We start from the raw sequence: 17,986 nt of genomic DNA, 5'->3' as shown, positions 1-17,986 counted from the left end.
TACCACACCTCAAATTGATACAGCATAGCCCAGCACCACAGAGCAACAAAAGGCAACGTTACCCACATTCATATTTTTAGCATAATTGTTACATGGCCCTTGACTCCAGAAAATATAATGCGAGATATTTTCTCACAAACCAGGTATGGACCAGTACTTCCTTTTGAAATGTACAGGACTTGAACACCCCCCAAATCTACTAAGTTACTGAGTTAACTCTTTACTGAAAATTGTTCCAATAGCCAAAACATTATGCATTTCTTATGGGAGGCCAGCTTTCTGTATGCCTATGTTGTGGTGAAAAGATTTTCTTGGGGGCATTGAGAAATTTTACTTCACCCAGGTTTTCAAAATCCATTATAAGAATCAGCAGTAGGGAAAGACACAAGTGAAATAGTGTCTTCTGCATAGGAGTGGTTGTCTTAGTCAGGGCTTGTATTCCTGCACAAAACATCATAACCAAGAAGCAAGTTGGGGAGGAAAGGGTTTATTCAGCTTACACTTCCACACTGCTGTTCATCACCAAAGGAAGTCAGGACTGGAACTCACACAGGGCAGGAATATGGATGCAGGAGCTGATGCAGAGGTCAGGAAGGGGTGCTGCTTACTGGCTTGCTTCCCCTGGCTTGCTCAGTTTGCTTTCTTATAGAACCCAGCCCAGGGATGGCCCCACCCACAATGGGCTGGACCCTCTCTGCTTGATCACTCATTGATCCTTACAGCTGGATCTCATGGAGGCATTTCCTCAAGGGAGGCTCCTTTCTCTGTGATAACTCCAGCTTGTGTCCAGTTGACACACAAAACAGTCAGTACAATGGGTGATTGTATACATGAATTCACAGTAACTGTAGCTCCCTGAGTAATACTTACACAAGATCAAGCCAGTTGTCTCCCACCACAAATGAGTTTATGAGGTCCATCATTATCTGAGGAGCTACTGACACTTCATGGAAATTAATGGGAGAAAGTCAGTTTTCTTCAGGGTCTGGCCTAGCATAGACTGTCTGTGCCCTACACCCGTGAGCATATGAACATCAGAATCAGACACAGAGAATTATAAAAAAGAAATAAAATACTTATGAAATTGGGACAAGGAGAAGAGAAGGTCTGGCTGAATCTATAGGAGTTAATAGAAGTATACATATAATCAAAACACATTGCATGTATAATGAAAATCTCAATAGATAAGCTAATTTTATATGTTTCACAATTGAAGGACATATCATGCATAAATGATATGTTTGCAGTACTGACATGTAACACATTGTCAATACTTTTTTAGCCTTTATCAAATTACTATTATATCATTAAATAATTGGACAGGATGAGGTCACAGATTGTACCACCAACTTTAAGGATTCAAATGTTGGCTTTCTCTCTGTTAGTATAGACACCATTTAATATCTTAATTTTCTTTTCACGAAGAAGAAAAGGAATGAAAAAGGTTCTTGTTTCCCAAGGATTCTGAACAGGGACAGATGTGTAGCTAGTGCTTAGGAAATGTCCACTCTTACTACAGATTCCATTTTATAAAGTCAACCTGTCAATAATTTTCTTTCTCCAGTTTAAATCAAATAAGGATAGCAGAATGGTGAAAACCATGAGACAAGCAGGGGCCTAGCCTCTGTCCTTGTGACAGATTAGCAGAGTATGTTTGTACCAGCTAACAGCCACAAAACTCTGCTCTGTCATTGATAAAATGGATTATATCAATCCTGAGTCAATCAAAATAAATTGTGAAAGTTCAACCAACCATCACCACCATCATTATCAACCTCACCTTTCTATGTCAAGAACATAGGGGAAAATACTTATATTAAATCAAGGTATTGTATAGTTTGTATAAAAGTGTGTTTGTTTTAAAGTATGAATCAATAATAACTCATGCTGTGAATGTTGATTAAACTATGTTTCTGTAGCATAGACTGCACTTACAGTTTCTGCTTTGAAGACACTCATGTTGTCTTTAATTAAGTGACAAGTCTTAGAAATAAATTGACATTTCAATGACTGAGAATGTACAGAATAATATGGGTTCAAAATAAAGTTAATTTTTTGCCTCGAAACTGATGAGATGAAAGTGTAGCATTTATCACTTAGCTATCTTTCCAGCTCCATCCTGACATAATTAACCTCAAACGGTGAAAGAGTCAACTAATTGCAGACATACATTTTTGTTTTTTGCTAGAACTTGGATTCTAGGTTTAACTCTGTCAATTTTCCAGCTATATCCATACATGCCTCCATAAATCAATATGTTGCCTGAGGTCAGCTTTACACATAATAAGTAGCTTTATCTATGGGTTCTGCTTACTTTGGAGAATTACTGAGAATTTCAAATGAGCTAATACATTTGAAGTTGCAAAGAAAGCCCTCCAGTAAAATATGAGGGTATTATGAGATTTTTATCCCCCAAACCGCAGGGCAGTATACTTGACAAAATGCTACGAGTATTATATAAAATTTAGAAAGTGAGAAGAATTTCATGAGGGAAAGAAGCAAAAGATAACTATTCCCAAAGAGCGGTAACTAACTTCAACCTCTTTCCTGGTAACTCAAGGAGGCAAGTGCTTGCTTATTCTGGTCCATGAGTCTGTACCTCAGAGAACCTTCCTGAGCTTGTCATTGACCTTAATATCATGACTCTAACTTCCTTTCTCAAGTCTGGCCATTGTAAGCAACCACAGGAGCATCGTTAATAATAAAAGAACCTATTGGCTCTACTAGCAAGAATTTGTTCTCTATAAAATACAAAACAAGACAGAAGAAAGAAGAAAGGAAGAAAGAAGGAAAGGAAGGAGGAAGATGCTGAGAGACAATATCTATTATTGAAAGGATGAGTCTTAATAAATTTGATCTCAAAGTAGTTGACCTCAACACTGAGCTGGGCATAGAAAAATGGTCCCGAAATATATTTCTGGAATACAATCGTTTGTAGTCTGAGTTTTTAATTTAGCTTTGTTTTTAAGAACTCAAAAACAAATGTAGGATTCCAACCTACTCTAGAGTATAAAGTTTTCTTTTGTAAAATAATAGCTGTTGGTGACTAAACACTGTTTAGCTCAAGAACAAAAGGTCTTTAAGATCAGATAAACAGCAAGAAAGCAATGCTGGGTACATGGGTAGAGGGGACTAATGAAACTGAACTGATGGCATGGTGCATGTTCTTCTCCATAGACTGAAGCAGCTCTGATGTACGATGCTGTGTACATGGTAGCCATTGCCTCCCACCGTGCCTCTCAGCTGACCGTCAGTTCCCTGCAGTGCCATCGACATAAGCCATGGCGCCTTGGACCCAGATTTATGAACCTCATCAAAGAGGCAAGTGTAGATTCCTCTTAACCTATTTCCTTAACACCACTCAGTGTGCCCATTGGATGTGTTTCTGGTAGCATGGTGATGCTAATGGAGCAGCCACTGCCAGAAGATCTCAATGTCAGAAGTTTGCCTATAGGAACCATCCTGTATTTTCCAATATGATGCTGTAATATTCAAACAGGCTACTAGATCATAATACTACTAACTGTCCTTCATTTCAGCCATGCTTCAATTACACTGGGCTGTCCACACATAGGAACTTAGACATATTGAATTCATAAGGGATGTTAGTTCCCACCTAATGGGTCTTTGTGGCTTCCCACGGTTTAGGCTTTTCAGTACTAAACAAAGGACCTCCTTATATTAATATAATTTCCCCTTTATTAATGAAAGGAAAAACTGTGGTTCTGTTCAAAACTTACTCAGTGTCCTACATGTTCTTTAAGAGTACAGGATATTTAGGAAGAGACTGTTACTAATATTCAGGTATTAAAAGCTATGCTTGCCTTATCTTGTTCTCTGGTACAATTTAAATTCCCTTTCCAAGACCCTTGAGAATCTCAAGACTCTTAAAATATGTGCGCCTTTGGATTATCTTTGAGACCAGCATGTACATTTAGGTATTTATAGTCTTGTAAATATTTAAAAAAATAAAAATAGAAGAAGAATCTTGAGGGCCAGATATCTGACTGAGTGTGCACAATATCGTGTGACGTGCTCCAAAATGTTCTCCGTGGGATGCAGAGGTTTATTCTCCCACGAGGAGTAGCTTCTTCCCTGCACATTCTGGAGAAAGTCAGAGTGAGGCAAACCTCTAATTGAGAAGCATATAAAGGGCATATTACAAAGGGAGAAGGCTGACTGTATCCCGAAGGAAGCTACCAGTTTGGGGCTAGATCTCTGTTCATCTCCTCAGCACCCATCTGAGGAGGGTTCCATCTGCTTCCCCTCACAGGCCGACTCTAGTTCATAAAGGTAGGGACCAGAGAGAGGGCGTAGGTAAGAAATAAGACTCCAACCACCAAGGGAGGAGAGCTTTCAGTGCTGAGCAAGATGTGCACTTTCAGATGCAAAGCCTGCACTTTTTAAGATGGAGGAAAAGTTTCCCTCTAAGTTCAGCTTTTTGTCCCTATTCTGTCCCCACTGGCTGCTTAGATATAAACCTCAGCTCTGCTAATGCTTACGAGCAATCTAACAGGGGCTGGGTACTTAACCTTCCTGGGTTTGGAACTTTCATCTGTGAAATGGAAATAGACCGTCTATGTTCTCAGCATTCCTGTATAGAAACTGAGTAAAATTACTGCTTGTGAAGCACAGTGAGGGGGCCCAGGAAGCTTTTGAAATATTGGCTTTCCTTAACGTGGGAACACACACTTGTAATAACCTCGTTCAGTTTACTGAGGATGATGCCAAGGATTTGAAACTGGCAAAACAACAAAGAAATCACAAATAGGCATGAAATGAAATGCCCTTTCTGACAGCTACATAAAAATGGCATACTGTGGCTAATAGAAAACTGTCACATGGCTGCCTCTTCTCCCTGAGGTGATCAAAGCCATGTCCTGAATTGCCATCCTGATTGTCTTGATCTTTAACAAGGAAACACCTGGTTCCCTTTTATCTCAAAGCAGTGAGAGGAGAGGCAGACTCCCTAAGAAAGCCAGAGATCAAACACCCAGAGCAATCCAAACACCTTTTGGCATCTACTTCAGCTGTCTATGAAGGTGAAGGTGCCCTGCCTCATTTAGGTGTGTTTAAAGAAATAATGAGTCCAAGAAAAGGGATCACACGGAAAACAAGAACACGTTTTCTATTTTTGTACTATGAAAAACAAACTCCCCGCTCTCGGGACCCACGGTTGGCAGTAAAAGGAAGGCCATCCAGGGAGATCAGAAACGTCTGTCAGAATCCTTCCCATTCCGACTTGGCTCCTGAATCACTGTGATACATGCTACCTTGATCAGGGAAAAATGGCATGGTGGTAGAGCAGGGAACCAAGGCTGTTGTAAAACCAGCAGGGAGGGAATTCTGTGACCCACTGATCCTAAAAACAACAACAACAACAAGATATTAAGAATGTTTCTCTGGCTGAGAATATAGTCAAAATTTGCAAATGTGAATTTTCATTATAAAATATGAAATAATGTCCTCAGTTCTAAAACTTCCCAGGTCTTTTCCTGGAGTCATTTCCAATGGCTGAAGGATTTCCACATACAGAGTGGAGAATATTGATGAGTCAGCACCATAGATTGATGGGGCGAAGACCAACCTCATCACAGGAGGTAAAGCTCCTGGGTAAGAGGTGGCTGCAAACCCAATCGTCATCCCTGACACGTGTGCAGCATTCTGAGCGGGGAGCTCACACGCTCTCAAATGAGCATCTTAAACTAACTCCCGTCAGGCTCTGGGGCTGACAGGAAAAGGAACGGACGTAACGACCATTGGGAACGTGATACTGTACATAACAGAGTCAGCTGGCTGGAGATTTGCTAAACAAACATATATTAGGAGATAATAATTTTCCACTCAGCAAAAGTTGCTAGAACTCTCTCTTGTAAAACTAATTGAATTGGTTTGCTCTTCTGTTGCTGTGATAAAACACTGAACAAGATCAACTTAGGGGTGGAACAGTTTAATTTCAGTTATATTTCCAAATAACAGTCTATCCCTGAGCAAATGAAACAGGAAACAGGAGGCAGGAACTGACACAGAAACAACCGAGGAGCACAGCTTACTGGATCGCTCTTTCTCATTTTTTTTTTTTGATGAAGAAAGTAGTTTACAGCTGTACAACTGTGTTTTATAAATGTGTATCAAGCAAAAGTACAAAATTGAACATTTACAAGGTAAAACATTAAACTAACAGAGTCGGAGAGATGATCATCAGCTGAGAGCACTGGCTGCTCTTCCAGAGGATCCAGGTTGGATTCCCAGCATCCATATGGTGGCAAACAATCATCTGACCTCCAGTTCCAGGGGATCTGACACCTCCCGTTAGCCTCTGAGAGTATCGCATGCACAGGATACAAAGATATACATGTAAGCAAAATAAACCTCAAAAAAGATACAATTACAGCAAGCTAATGTCAAATAATTTTTGAAGAAGTAAATTTTATTTATTTATTCATTTATTGATAAATTGAGCAGCCCGCGCACAGGTCCAGCATAGTCTACAGTAGTCTGCCTTTTCTGTCCCAGGCTTCATAGTATTCTTAACCAGTTTTATTGTATAACTCAGGACCACCCGCCAGGGGTAACACCACCTACAGTAGGCTGTGCCCTCCCATACCAACCAACAATGATGATAATTCCTCACAGACTTCACCACCCACCAATCAGGTCTGGGCAATCTCTCAGTTAAGACTCCCCCAGGTTATTCTTGATTGTGTCAAGTTGGCAATTAAAAACTAGCCAGGACACTAATACATTTGTGATCTGGGGTATCAAATAGAGGGTCTCACTAATGCTAGACAAGTGTTCTGCCAATGAGTTATATTCCCAGCCTCACCCCACACATTATTAACATGTTGTCACAAGGAATAACACTCTCACCAAAGCAGAAGCTACGGTTTCTACCACCAACTAATATAAATTCTACCTGGCTGAGAATTACCAGGCTTCAACTGAAGCTATGCTGTCTCACAGCATAAACGCTGGATCATTCAGCAGGATTTACAGGCTCTTTGGTGACCTTGTTTCTGAAGCTCCGTGGCATCTCTCTCATCTCCTACGGTGTCACCAGCCCTTGTTGAACCTGTGATGTCTCCCTAAACATGTCATGTTATCATGCTCAATTCCCTGGCCTCTGGTTGGATTGTCATATTTGTCAGGATCATGACGTATGTCTCATGCAGGCAGCAGCTCCTGTCTTCTGATCCCGACCCTACACCTTTCTTCCAGTAATAATTATGCTGTCATGTTTATTTTCGTGTCTTCCTCCAAGCTGCACGTTTTTCCAATCTCAATTCATTGGCTTTTGCACAAAACAAGTACTTGAGTAAATCAAGTGATAGATGAAGGATAAAAGGACCTGGAAATACATAAAACCTGCAGAAATGGAGGCAAAGCATGGACCAGACATGTTAGCCAGTGTTGGTGACTCTAATACCAGAAGTGTCAGGGGGCCTTAGAAATCTGTCAACCTGTGTAGTTCTGCAATGGTGAACAGAAATCTGAGGCTAACTGCAATTGGCTTTCTTTGTAAATTTCGTCATTTGGCTTAAGGTTTCTTACTTCTCTAACGTGGGGATAAAAGCATTCCACATTTTTATGTGGAACACACACATATTGTGTGAAAAAGCCCAGCCAAACCTGTTATGTAGTTGTTGCTTCATAAAGAATAACTGTCGCTGGGCAGTGGTGGCGCATGCCTTTAGTCCTAGCACTTGGGAGGCAGAGACAGGCAGATTTCTGAGTTCGAGGCCAGCCTGGTCTACAGAGTGAGTCCCAGGACAGCCAAGGCTATACAGAGAAACCGTCTTGAAAAAGGAAAAAAAAAAAAAAAAAAAACAAAAAAACAAAAAAAAAGAATAACTGTCATAAAATGGGAGGTTCTATTAAATGTAAATCAGTAAAACAGCTGTCAATCACCCAGGACATTGTCCACCATACTGTAAGCACTGAGTCCTTGTCTGTGGTGCCATCTTCATTATTGTTGGACTCTAGGATGGCATGGCACTCATTTGTATAAATATGGGTAAGACATTGCGATGAGAAATCAGAAGTGCCCAGAAGGCTCGGTATTTGATATAGACATTCCTATAAAATGAGTTAGGATTCTGGAGGACTCCCCATGACAACCACACTCGTGATTACTCAGGAAAGTAAAAAAAGCACTAAGCAATTACCAATCATTCAAGAGTCTCCATGTTTCCAGTGTAACCAAATACCTCAAGCTAGGTAAAATGCAAGTTAGCCGTAGACAAAGCCCCAGGGCAGCCATAGTGGAAGCAAATACATCCAGGCTTCCAGGAAGAGGATCACTGATCGATCACAAGTGCTAGGAAGAGCACTAACAAGGTTCAGCACAAGAAACTGGTGGGTTCTAAAATGTTTTCAAAGTCTCAGGCTCTGAATGAAGGCTGATTTAAACCCTCAATCCATGATCTCCATCTTGGGGCAGTCTCAGTTCTACCCTAGCTACAGAGCAACATCTTCCTCTCCCATTACCCTCAATGTCTGTCTCTTGGAACAGTGACATGCTCTGTTCTGATGTTAGTAGAATCTAAGGAGGCTTTGCATTTCGACTTAGAATCATTTTAAGGTGAAACACACACACACACACAGCACACACACACACACACACACACACACACATACACACATACACACACAAACCCCAGATGTGCATAAATTCATAATAGGTATTCTACCATCTACATATACACATCTGCCTATGGCTGCCTGAGTCCACCATGCTGTTCTTCAAATAGTGGAGACAAATGGATTTCTATTACTGATTAAAATCTGCCTAATGACACCCACTTTGTCACACTCCTCTCAGACTGGAAAGCCTGTCTCTTGGTTGTCCCTTGGGTAATTCTCACTCCTAACTCATGACCTCTAGAAAGCCTACCTGCCTTGTGTCTCAAGATGACTCCCTCCTTAGGTTCATAGTCACTGCAACTCTCAGGGTCAGCACTTAGCACACACCGCTCACTCACAAACTGTACCATGTTTCCCTGGAACAAGGACAAAAATCACTTTATCTTTGTGTCCTCAGTGCATCCAAACTTGAACATGACAGCCATTTAGAAGGTGTGTGCTGAGATGAACCCAGAAAATTAAATTCTACTAAACTCTTAATAATTTCTTCTAAGTTAATTCAATTTAAATTATAGAACAAGATTCTTAATTGATCTGCTTTGAAGTAGATTCACTTCAAAGAATAAAAATTATTTTCAAATATTATAGGTATGTGTGTATCTATATATAGCAATACATATAGTCATATAATATGTAATATGTATATGGGGTGTCACCTGAGAATTGTATAAAATATGGGCAACTTTCTGCCACTCTTTTTGCTATGGAAATTTGATTTTGATGGAATAAAATTTATAGCTTAATTATATATACTTAATATTTAACTTAAAGTTTTTCAAACTCAGAGTAAAGGATTTTTTTTAACCAAGTCACCTTTAGATTCCTCAATATTGACTTGTAACCTGGACATTTACCTTGGGTTTTGGGTTTTTTTTTTCCTATTTTATATGAGAACTGAGTTTAAGTTGAACTGTTAGAAAAATTAAGAGCTTAGGAGATGGCTGAGTGGATAAAGAAATTTCTCCAAATGAGTGAGGATAATAGTGACGTTGGACACAGCCCTTGTAGAAGTTCGGTAGACATGGTAACCACCTGGAATCCCAGCACTTGGGAGGCCTACACAGTATTCATTCACAGAGGGAGTTCGCCAGACAGACTAGGCAGAACTGGTAACCCCTGGGCTCAGTGACAGATCTTGTCCCCACCAATAAAATGGAAAGTAGTCAAAGACAATACCCAGAGTAAACTTCAAGCTTTCATACACAAGTGCACACATAAACACACAATACAACACACAGAGACAAGTGTAAACTATACATACATGCAGACAGAGAAAACAAAACATCGAAGTCTCTGGAGAAAGATAAACTCTGTCATACTTTTATCCTTCTATATCCACCAAGGAATGTTTAATGTCACTTGATTTTGCTTATCAGGACAAGCTGCCCACAGATTATTCCGATAGCACTGGATCTGATCTGCAAAGTCAGTCATGTCCCCTTTTGTGAGTCAGTCAAATGTCCCCTTTTGTGAGTCAGTCAAATATGCCCTTTTGTGAAGCAGGTCCTTTCATACTTCGCTCTGTGCCTACTGACAAATGTGGCCATCTGCTCTCTCAGCATCAGCATCAATCAGCATTTCGTTTGCACTTTATCACTGCTGACCCTAATCATTTCTCTCAGACTCACTTATGTTAAAGAGGCATGCCATCAAAGGAAGACCATATATATTTTTAGTCTTTTTCTTAATAAGAAATCTGGACAGAGAAAAAATAATTTTCACAGTTTCCTTTTTTTTATCTCGTATATGCATCCTTTTGTACATAACTGTTTTAATGTGTGGTGCTATAACAAAATACCTGAGAGTGGATACTTTTAAAGAGTAGACGTGTATTCCTAATAGTTCTAGAGTCTGGAATGTCAGTGTCATTGGTATTTGATGCATTCTGAGGGTTTCCCTAGCTGTGTCCACACATGGTAGCACAGTGAAAGACTGAAAGGAGGCTAGTCTGTTCATAAGAGTGTCAAGAGTCCATACAAGCCTTTACATTGGAGCATGAACAACTGTTAAAAGCCACCTTCTTATTACTGCTCACATGTGGACTAAGTTTCAGAGTGAACTTGGAAGAGACACAATCATAGCAATCATCACTGTGCCTAAATAGTTATCTCTGAAGTAGTTGATCAATGGTCAGACGGATAAACACTCATCAGAAACATGGAAAGGACAAGTCAGAAGAGGGTTGAAGAGTCTGCCAAGGGGAGGAGTTTATAGAGAACATGGACCATGGGTTTCATATTGGAAGTTGCCTAACACAACCAGATACATCTTTGTTCTACTAAATAGTCCTGCCTCTTACAGCCTTTCTGGCTTCTTACTTACTTCGTCATACATATGTGATCTTGTGTGTGTGTGTATGTGTGTGTGTGTGTGTGTGTGTGTGTGTGTGTGTGTGTTTGTGTGTGTGCACATATGTGTGTGTGGTATATATGTGGTGTGTGCATGTGTGTGTGTGTGGTGTATATATGTTATATATGTATGCATGTGTGTGTGTTAGTGTGTGTGATATATATCTGTGTGTGTGTGGTGTATATATGTGTTACTGTGGGTATGCACATCTGTAGTATCAGTCTGTTGGTACTTTCCTCAACCACTCACCACCTTTATTTTTTGGAGACAGGACATCATTTAACCAGAAACTTGAAGATTCCACTAAACTTGCTGCTAAGGATAGTCAATGATCTTACTCCCCCCTCCCAGCACTGAGGACACGGGTGCTTGGAACCATTTATACCTTTCCCCCTGGATTCTAGGAATCCAAACTTAGGATATCATGGCTGTACAAAAACCACATTACCCACCAAGCCATCATCTCTTCCCAGAGTGTGTTCAGTTTCCCATTCACTAGATTAATATCCCATTTTTCTCACCTGCTTTTGTATTCTCTTCTCTCCTAAAATAATCTAGACCTGATTTCTGGTCATCCTAATTATTCTTTCATCTGTATCTTAGCTTCTTTCATAGCATCTCCACGCTAATCCTACCTAAGCAAACTAGGAGGTGAGATAAGTTTTATATGATGACTATCTCAAAAAAGTTGCTCCTAACATAACCAATTATCATTGCAGTTTGGTTCCCAAGGAAAATCCATGGTGTCCAGCGGTCTCTAGGTTCTCAGGCCTGCCCCTAGACCTTTCTTGATAGATCCACTTAGCTTGTCCATTACCAGTGTCAATCATCCATCAATGTGACTACTCCCAGCAAGCCCAAGCTCAATAGCCACTACTGTCAAAGTCAGTTTACCTCCACCTGATTGAGTCTAGCAAGTGTGAACAGCTCCAGTGTGCAAACACTCACTAGCCAAATCTTCAGCTCATTTCTTTCCCCCAGACTCACAGGGTGAGGTCTAATGCCTGTTCCCCAGGGTTTTCCTGGGCTCCTGCCCCTCTGATCCCCTCTGCTGGGAATAGTCCTGTTGCCAGTCTCTCTTCTGAGGACACCAAACTTCTCTTACCAGTTCACTGCATGGATCACCTTTCCAGAAAGCTTTTCAGGTAACACCTTCACACACAGATGGAGAGAAAGAGAGACAGACAGAGAGACAGACAGAGACAGACAGAGAGACCTAGCCTTTACACCATTCTCCAAAAGTACTGTATAAACATTTACAAATTATTTATTCTTTGAGAATTTCACTATATTTTGGTTATATCCATCCCCTCTCCCCCAACTTCTTCCAGATCAACCCTTCCTTTCCCTATACACCCAACTTTGTTTATAAAGCCTACCAATTCCAGTGTATGCTGCCCATATATCCTGGGATATGTGGGCATCAATTTGAGCAGGTTCACCGGTCGATGGCAAAATTCTCTCTCTCTCTCCTCTCTCTCTCTCTCTTTCTCTCTCTCTCTCTCTCTCTCTCTCTCTCTCTCTCTCTCTCTCTCTCTCACACACACACACACACACACACACACACTAACACAAACAAACAACTGTTTATCCCTCTCCCATCAGCTATTAATTGCCAATAGGGCCATGGCTTTGTGGAACTTTGTGTCGAAATCCCCTCTCCAAGCTGGGATGGGAGCTCTGAAGCTTGAATTTGTGCATGTCTCGTACATATTCTCACAAGGCTCATGAGTTTTTATGTGCCACTACCCTGCTGTGTCTGTAAAACACTGTTTCTTTGTAGACTTCCATTGTGTCCCATGGCTATTACCACCTTTGGACCCTCTTCCATAATGCTCTATAAACCTTTACCTCTGACTTCACAGCACTTTATGACGGAAATGTTGTTGTGTGTTCTATGCAGTGTGTTTCTTGGCAATTGAACTTGTCATATTCAAGGCTATAGCAATGGCTCGGTGGCCCAGAGCATCTTTTCTGCAAGCACGAGGGCCTGTTCTACTTTCATTTCTGTTGGATGATGAATGATTCAGACAAAGAGCCACAGAAGAGAAGAAAGGTTGTATTTGCCTTACTGTTTCAGGTTACACTCTTGTTATTGAGTGATAATGCTCTCTTCTCAGTAATCTCTGGGCCTCTGTCGACTGCAGGAGTTGAAAATAAATTTGATCTGTAATTTGATTGAGTGTCTCTGCTGTAAGAAGAAGCACAACATCACACAGGAACAAGAAAGCTAGATAGTTCAAAAAACTACCTGGAACCTGAGTTCAAACCTCCAACCCATACAAAAACATCAGGTATGTCTGTGCATCTCTGTAATCCCAGAACTGGGCTGGGGAGTCAGAAACAGGTGGATCTGGGGAACTTGTTGGCCAGTCATCCTAGCCAGAATGCAAAGCATCTCACTTAGTGAGAAACCCCATCTCAAGGCTATAAAACAGAAATGGCTAGAGAATGACATCTGAAATTCTGCTCTGGTCTCTGCATTTGTGTAAGCACATAAGCCCTCTACCTTCATACACCCACACCCGTACACCCCCCCACACACACATACACACACAATGTTGCTGTATTCATTTTTCTTACCCAATATCAGCTCTCTTTCTTAGTACAGTAGGTGTGGAATAGTGGATAAATAAGTGCGTGTTTCTTTAAATACAATCAGACTAACCAGAGTGAAATATTAATTCAGCCCAACTTGACAGCCATATGTTCACCTTTTTATATAAATAATGTATTGATTAAATACTATAATCATAAGCTTTTGTATGGCAAAGGCAATTATTTGGTTAATATGAGCCAAGTAATTTTCATATTTAGAGAGAGAATAATCTGATTTCTGGGTTTTATTGATCACATCATTCAGATAATTAGACAAGTACTCTACTCCTGTCCACTTTGCACATATGAATGTTCAGATTTGTGACCCCACTCATTTAATGAATCTGCTTATACAAGAGCAGATTTATTCTATTTCAGAAGGGAAGCTTCGGTGTGAGCCAGAGCCAGAGGAAACTAGGTTATGCAAAAGAAAATCCAGGTACATGTTCTAAGATAAACCCTTAGAAAATAAAAATTGGTTTCACCAGAGTGCATGGCAAAGATACAGTTAAAGTCAGCAGGTTTGCAGTTGCAAATCAAATATTGGCAGAGGAAGTTGTTATATTTTTAAATTATGCAGTGAACTGTGCAGGCTGTTATTGCAAGATAATGGGTTATAAACAACATGCATAATGGTTAAAATAATTATATATTGAACAGATGGGAATATAGTAACTGCATCATCTCAGCTCCTGAAATAGCTGACACCCCAACAAGCCATGTGGTCCAAAAGGTCCCATTTATCATCTCCTCCTTGGACTGATATTTATTTTCATTGCCATTGTTGTGCACACTTCAGATTTGTTTTAATATGGGTTTTCTAGAACTGTCATCAAATTGTTGGTGACTGGACACAGATTGCATTGCTTAGAAGAAGATGAATTACAGATATTTGTCACTGTGTGGTACCTCTAGGGACCTGGGTAAGGCACTAATTATACAATGAGTCCATTGGGGCTGTGTTTCTGCAATAGATGAAGAGTGAGCCTCCTTTTAATTAAAATCAAATTGAATCACACACAATGTGTTACACATGTTAAAGCTTCCATTGAGGAGCCAGGGCCAAGTGTAGACAAATTTTTGAAATCGACAAAATACAGTCTCTATTCTCTTCCCTGTTCTATATTCTCTATAGGCAGGCACCTTGGCCTCATGATCTTTTTGTAATTCTACATTAAATGTTGATAAAGTGAAACTTTTTTAAAATAAATGAATGATTATTTTAATTAGCAAGTCAATACATGGTGACAGGTGTCACTGACTTTATTCACAGGCCAATAGGGAATTTCTAAACTTAGAAAGCTTAGTAAATCTAAGTAAAACCACCTGAGAATTGTGCTGAGATATAGAGTTGATATAGATCAAGTCTGACTGTCTCTCCACTGTCACATTTACAGACAGCAGTGTCTTCTCAGATCCCATGGCTCTCCTCCTTGCCCTGCAAACTATGGAGTGTACCTTTCCACTTCTGCCCTGGGAGAGGAAATGGACCCAAGGATTAAGTAGAGTACAGGCACTCGTTGCTCCTCACTATAGTCATATGGCTCCTTACAACGCCCAGGACAAAGCAATCCTTATGCCTGACCCTGACCGTAGTGTCTTCCCTCTCCTTTGCTCTCACTGCCTAAAATGGGGTAGCCTTTGGAAATGCTACCCTTTGCAGCCATAGCATTCACAAATATCTCGAGTAACTGTCAAGTTCAGGTAAGAGGATTCAAAGTTGCAAGTAAAATGTCTCCTTCCAGCAAGGAATTAATAATCCATTGAGTAAAAAATGCTAATACAATATAACTTACATAAACAAATAGGTATTCAAAGGAATGGAAAGCAATTATGTTGAGAAGCCAAGCAATATGGCTCAGTGATAAAGGCACTTGACACACATGACTTGTCACCTGAGTTTGATGCCTGGAATGAATGTTGAAATTAAGAGCTGTCTCTACAAACCTATGCTCTATCTTGTGTGTACACCATGGCATATACATTCACACAAGAAGATGTGAGCATAGGCGTGCACGCACGCATACACACACACACGCACACACATACAATTACATACTAATACATAAATAGTCATAATATCAGGTGTTAAGGTAACAGTCACTATAGTGAAAATAAGACCTAAGTAATAATCCCTTATCAGAATACTGAACTATATCTCCCTTCTTAAGATATCTATCTGTGTCACATAACTACCTTTTCTTTTCTTCAAAATTGAGACATAAAATTAACAATAAGCCACATTGTAACTGTAGTACTTGTAAAATATTATTTAATGGGCACTTGAACAAAGCAGCATCCTATTTTAAATATTATATATGGAAACCATACATTCTTCAGGCAATCAGGTTTAAAACAAGAAACTCCATGATAATGATGATATCACTTATAATTCCAAAGCCACAACTGACTGTTCTTCTGCATCCTCAGACTGGAAAAAGTATTGATGTCAAGGTATAACAAATTAATGGTGTTCAACACTTGTGTCAATCAATAGAATTATGACAAGAGTTATAGGAATTAATTAGCAAATACTAGAGGGCAAATTGTCGAACACTATATTACTAATAAAATTCCCACTTGAAATACAAATCAAACGACAAGTGGGGCTTTCCAAGTGTGTTCAGGCTCCTTGAGTGTTGACACCTATAACTCAGCAATTAGTGTTAAAGCATGATGCTTCTGGAAAGGAGGTCAAATTAGACTCAGTAGCATTTCTTTATTTTCTTAGGTTATGTTCTTGATTCAGAAAGTCCATTGATTTCCATGATTCAGTAGCAGGTCATTCTATTTAAGAGAGAGACGTGTATGGTCTAGCTGTGGAACAACTTCTCATAAAGACTTGATGGAATATTTGTAAAAATATGAGGCTTCTCCAGCAGGCACACATGGACATACACACACACACATGCACACACAAGCATGTATGCATGAATGTACACACACACACACACACACACACGCACATGTAACGCATGCATTTATCCCCTTGAGTTTTATGAGTTTAGACATTGTTCAGGGTCTTGGTCTCACCACTTAAGGAGTTATGTCATTCAAAACAAAGTTGTATCAACTCAGTATTCTCAATATTCTTTAAAACCTCGATGTGATAGTCAATGTTCTGAACAGTAAAAAGAAAGCTCACTAACTCTCCATGTGCCCCCTGTTCTACCAGCCATATCTCACCTAGATATGGAGCCCACTAGAGTAAAGACCATGTGAACATGATGATCAGGTACAATGTTCCTTCTTTCCATTAATGTAGTACTTCCATGTGCTTGTCTTAGGATAAAATGCGAAGACGACTGTGGCTCCCACCAGCAGCCTGGGCATGAGGACCACTCTGAATAGTCCATAACAGTTAAAGACATAGACAAGCATATCTTTGACAACATGAAGTTAACACACTAGGAGCTCTTTTTTACTCCAAAGCCTTAAACTTGCTAAGAACAATAAATACTAAAGACATGTAATGATAAGGAAAATGAAGAGAAAGGAGGGTCTACCGTCCCCATCCTCCTGCACATCCACAGGGACTCATGGATCCTGATGATAACTAATACCCACTGGTGAGGAATCTTCCTCACTTAACGCCTTACCTAAAGGACAGGCTGGAGAGAAATGGGATTAACTTTCCAGGTACCAAAGTTGACTTTTCTGAGAGATCCAGGTACAAATTAGGAACCTGAATCTGGTGCCAGCAGTCAGCACTGGGTAAAACCCACAGCCTGTGAGTTACTGTGGAGGCAAGTCTGAGAGCCAGAAGAAACTCAACTAGGAAATAATAATCACTGGACTAGAATAAGTAGAAGTACACAGTGTTGTGGTGTCATGTTCATTTAGTGAAACCCAATACTAAGGAGATGGCATCAAGTAGAGCACAGTATTGCTCCATGAGAGAAGATCATGGTAACAGCAGTAGTGCTGTGGGGTTTGGTTTATTTGTTTTATGTTTCTCTGCTTGTTTGCTTGTTTCTGAGGCATATGAGAAAGCCTAGGTTCTAGTCTTCTTTTGCTATTGATGGTATATTGTGATTTGTATCTGGAATGTTTCTTCAAAGGCCCATGTGTTAAAGGCTATGTGTGTGTGAGTGTGTGTGTGTGTGTGTGTGTGTGTGTGTGTGTGTGTGTTAGTCTGGTATGCATCTGTATGTGTTTGTGTGTCTGTTGTTCTGTGTGTCTGTCTGTGTGCCTGTGTGTGTCTGTGCCTGTGTGTCTGTGTTGTGAGTGTGTGTTTTCTCCAATTTCCCCCTTTTAAGCATAGCACTAGTTATAACCATTATAGCCCACCTTAATGTCCTTATCTTAATTTAATGTCCTCGTTGAAGACTATGAATAGTCACATGTGCCATTAAGGAGAACACACTTTAGGCATCACAATGGCATTATATACGTG

The 17,986-nt window shown here is 40.1% G+C and overlaps 1 protein-coding gene across 7 annotated transcripts in view; it reads left to right on the top strand.

The window, feature by feature from the left end:
- The window catches only part of Grik1 (glutamate ionotropic receptor kainate type subunit 1), a 396,194-nt gene that overhangs the window by 284,984 nt on the left and 93,224 nt on the right, over window positions 1-17,986 (top strand). For all 7 annotated transcript variants that reach the window (XM_021209775.2, XM_021209772.2, XM_021209773.2 and 4 more), the window contains exon 7: window positions 3,178-3,321. In XM_021209775.2, coding sequence (XP_021065434.1) covers window positions 3,178-3,321 — 144 coding nt within the window. The remainder of the gene's footprint in view (window positions 1-3,177; window positions 3,322-17,986) is intronic.

This window comes from Mus pahari, chromosome 12, assembly GCF_900095145.1.
Source record: "Mus pahari chromosome 12, PAHARI_EIJ_v1.1, whole genome shotgun sequence".
Classification (NCBI taxonomy): Eukaryota; Metazoa; Chordata; class Mammalia; order Rodentia; family Muridae; genus Mus; species Mus pahari.
The sequence above is the reverse complement of the archived record's forward strand: the minus strand, read 5'-3'. Positions and strand labels throughout refer to the sequence as shown.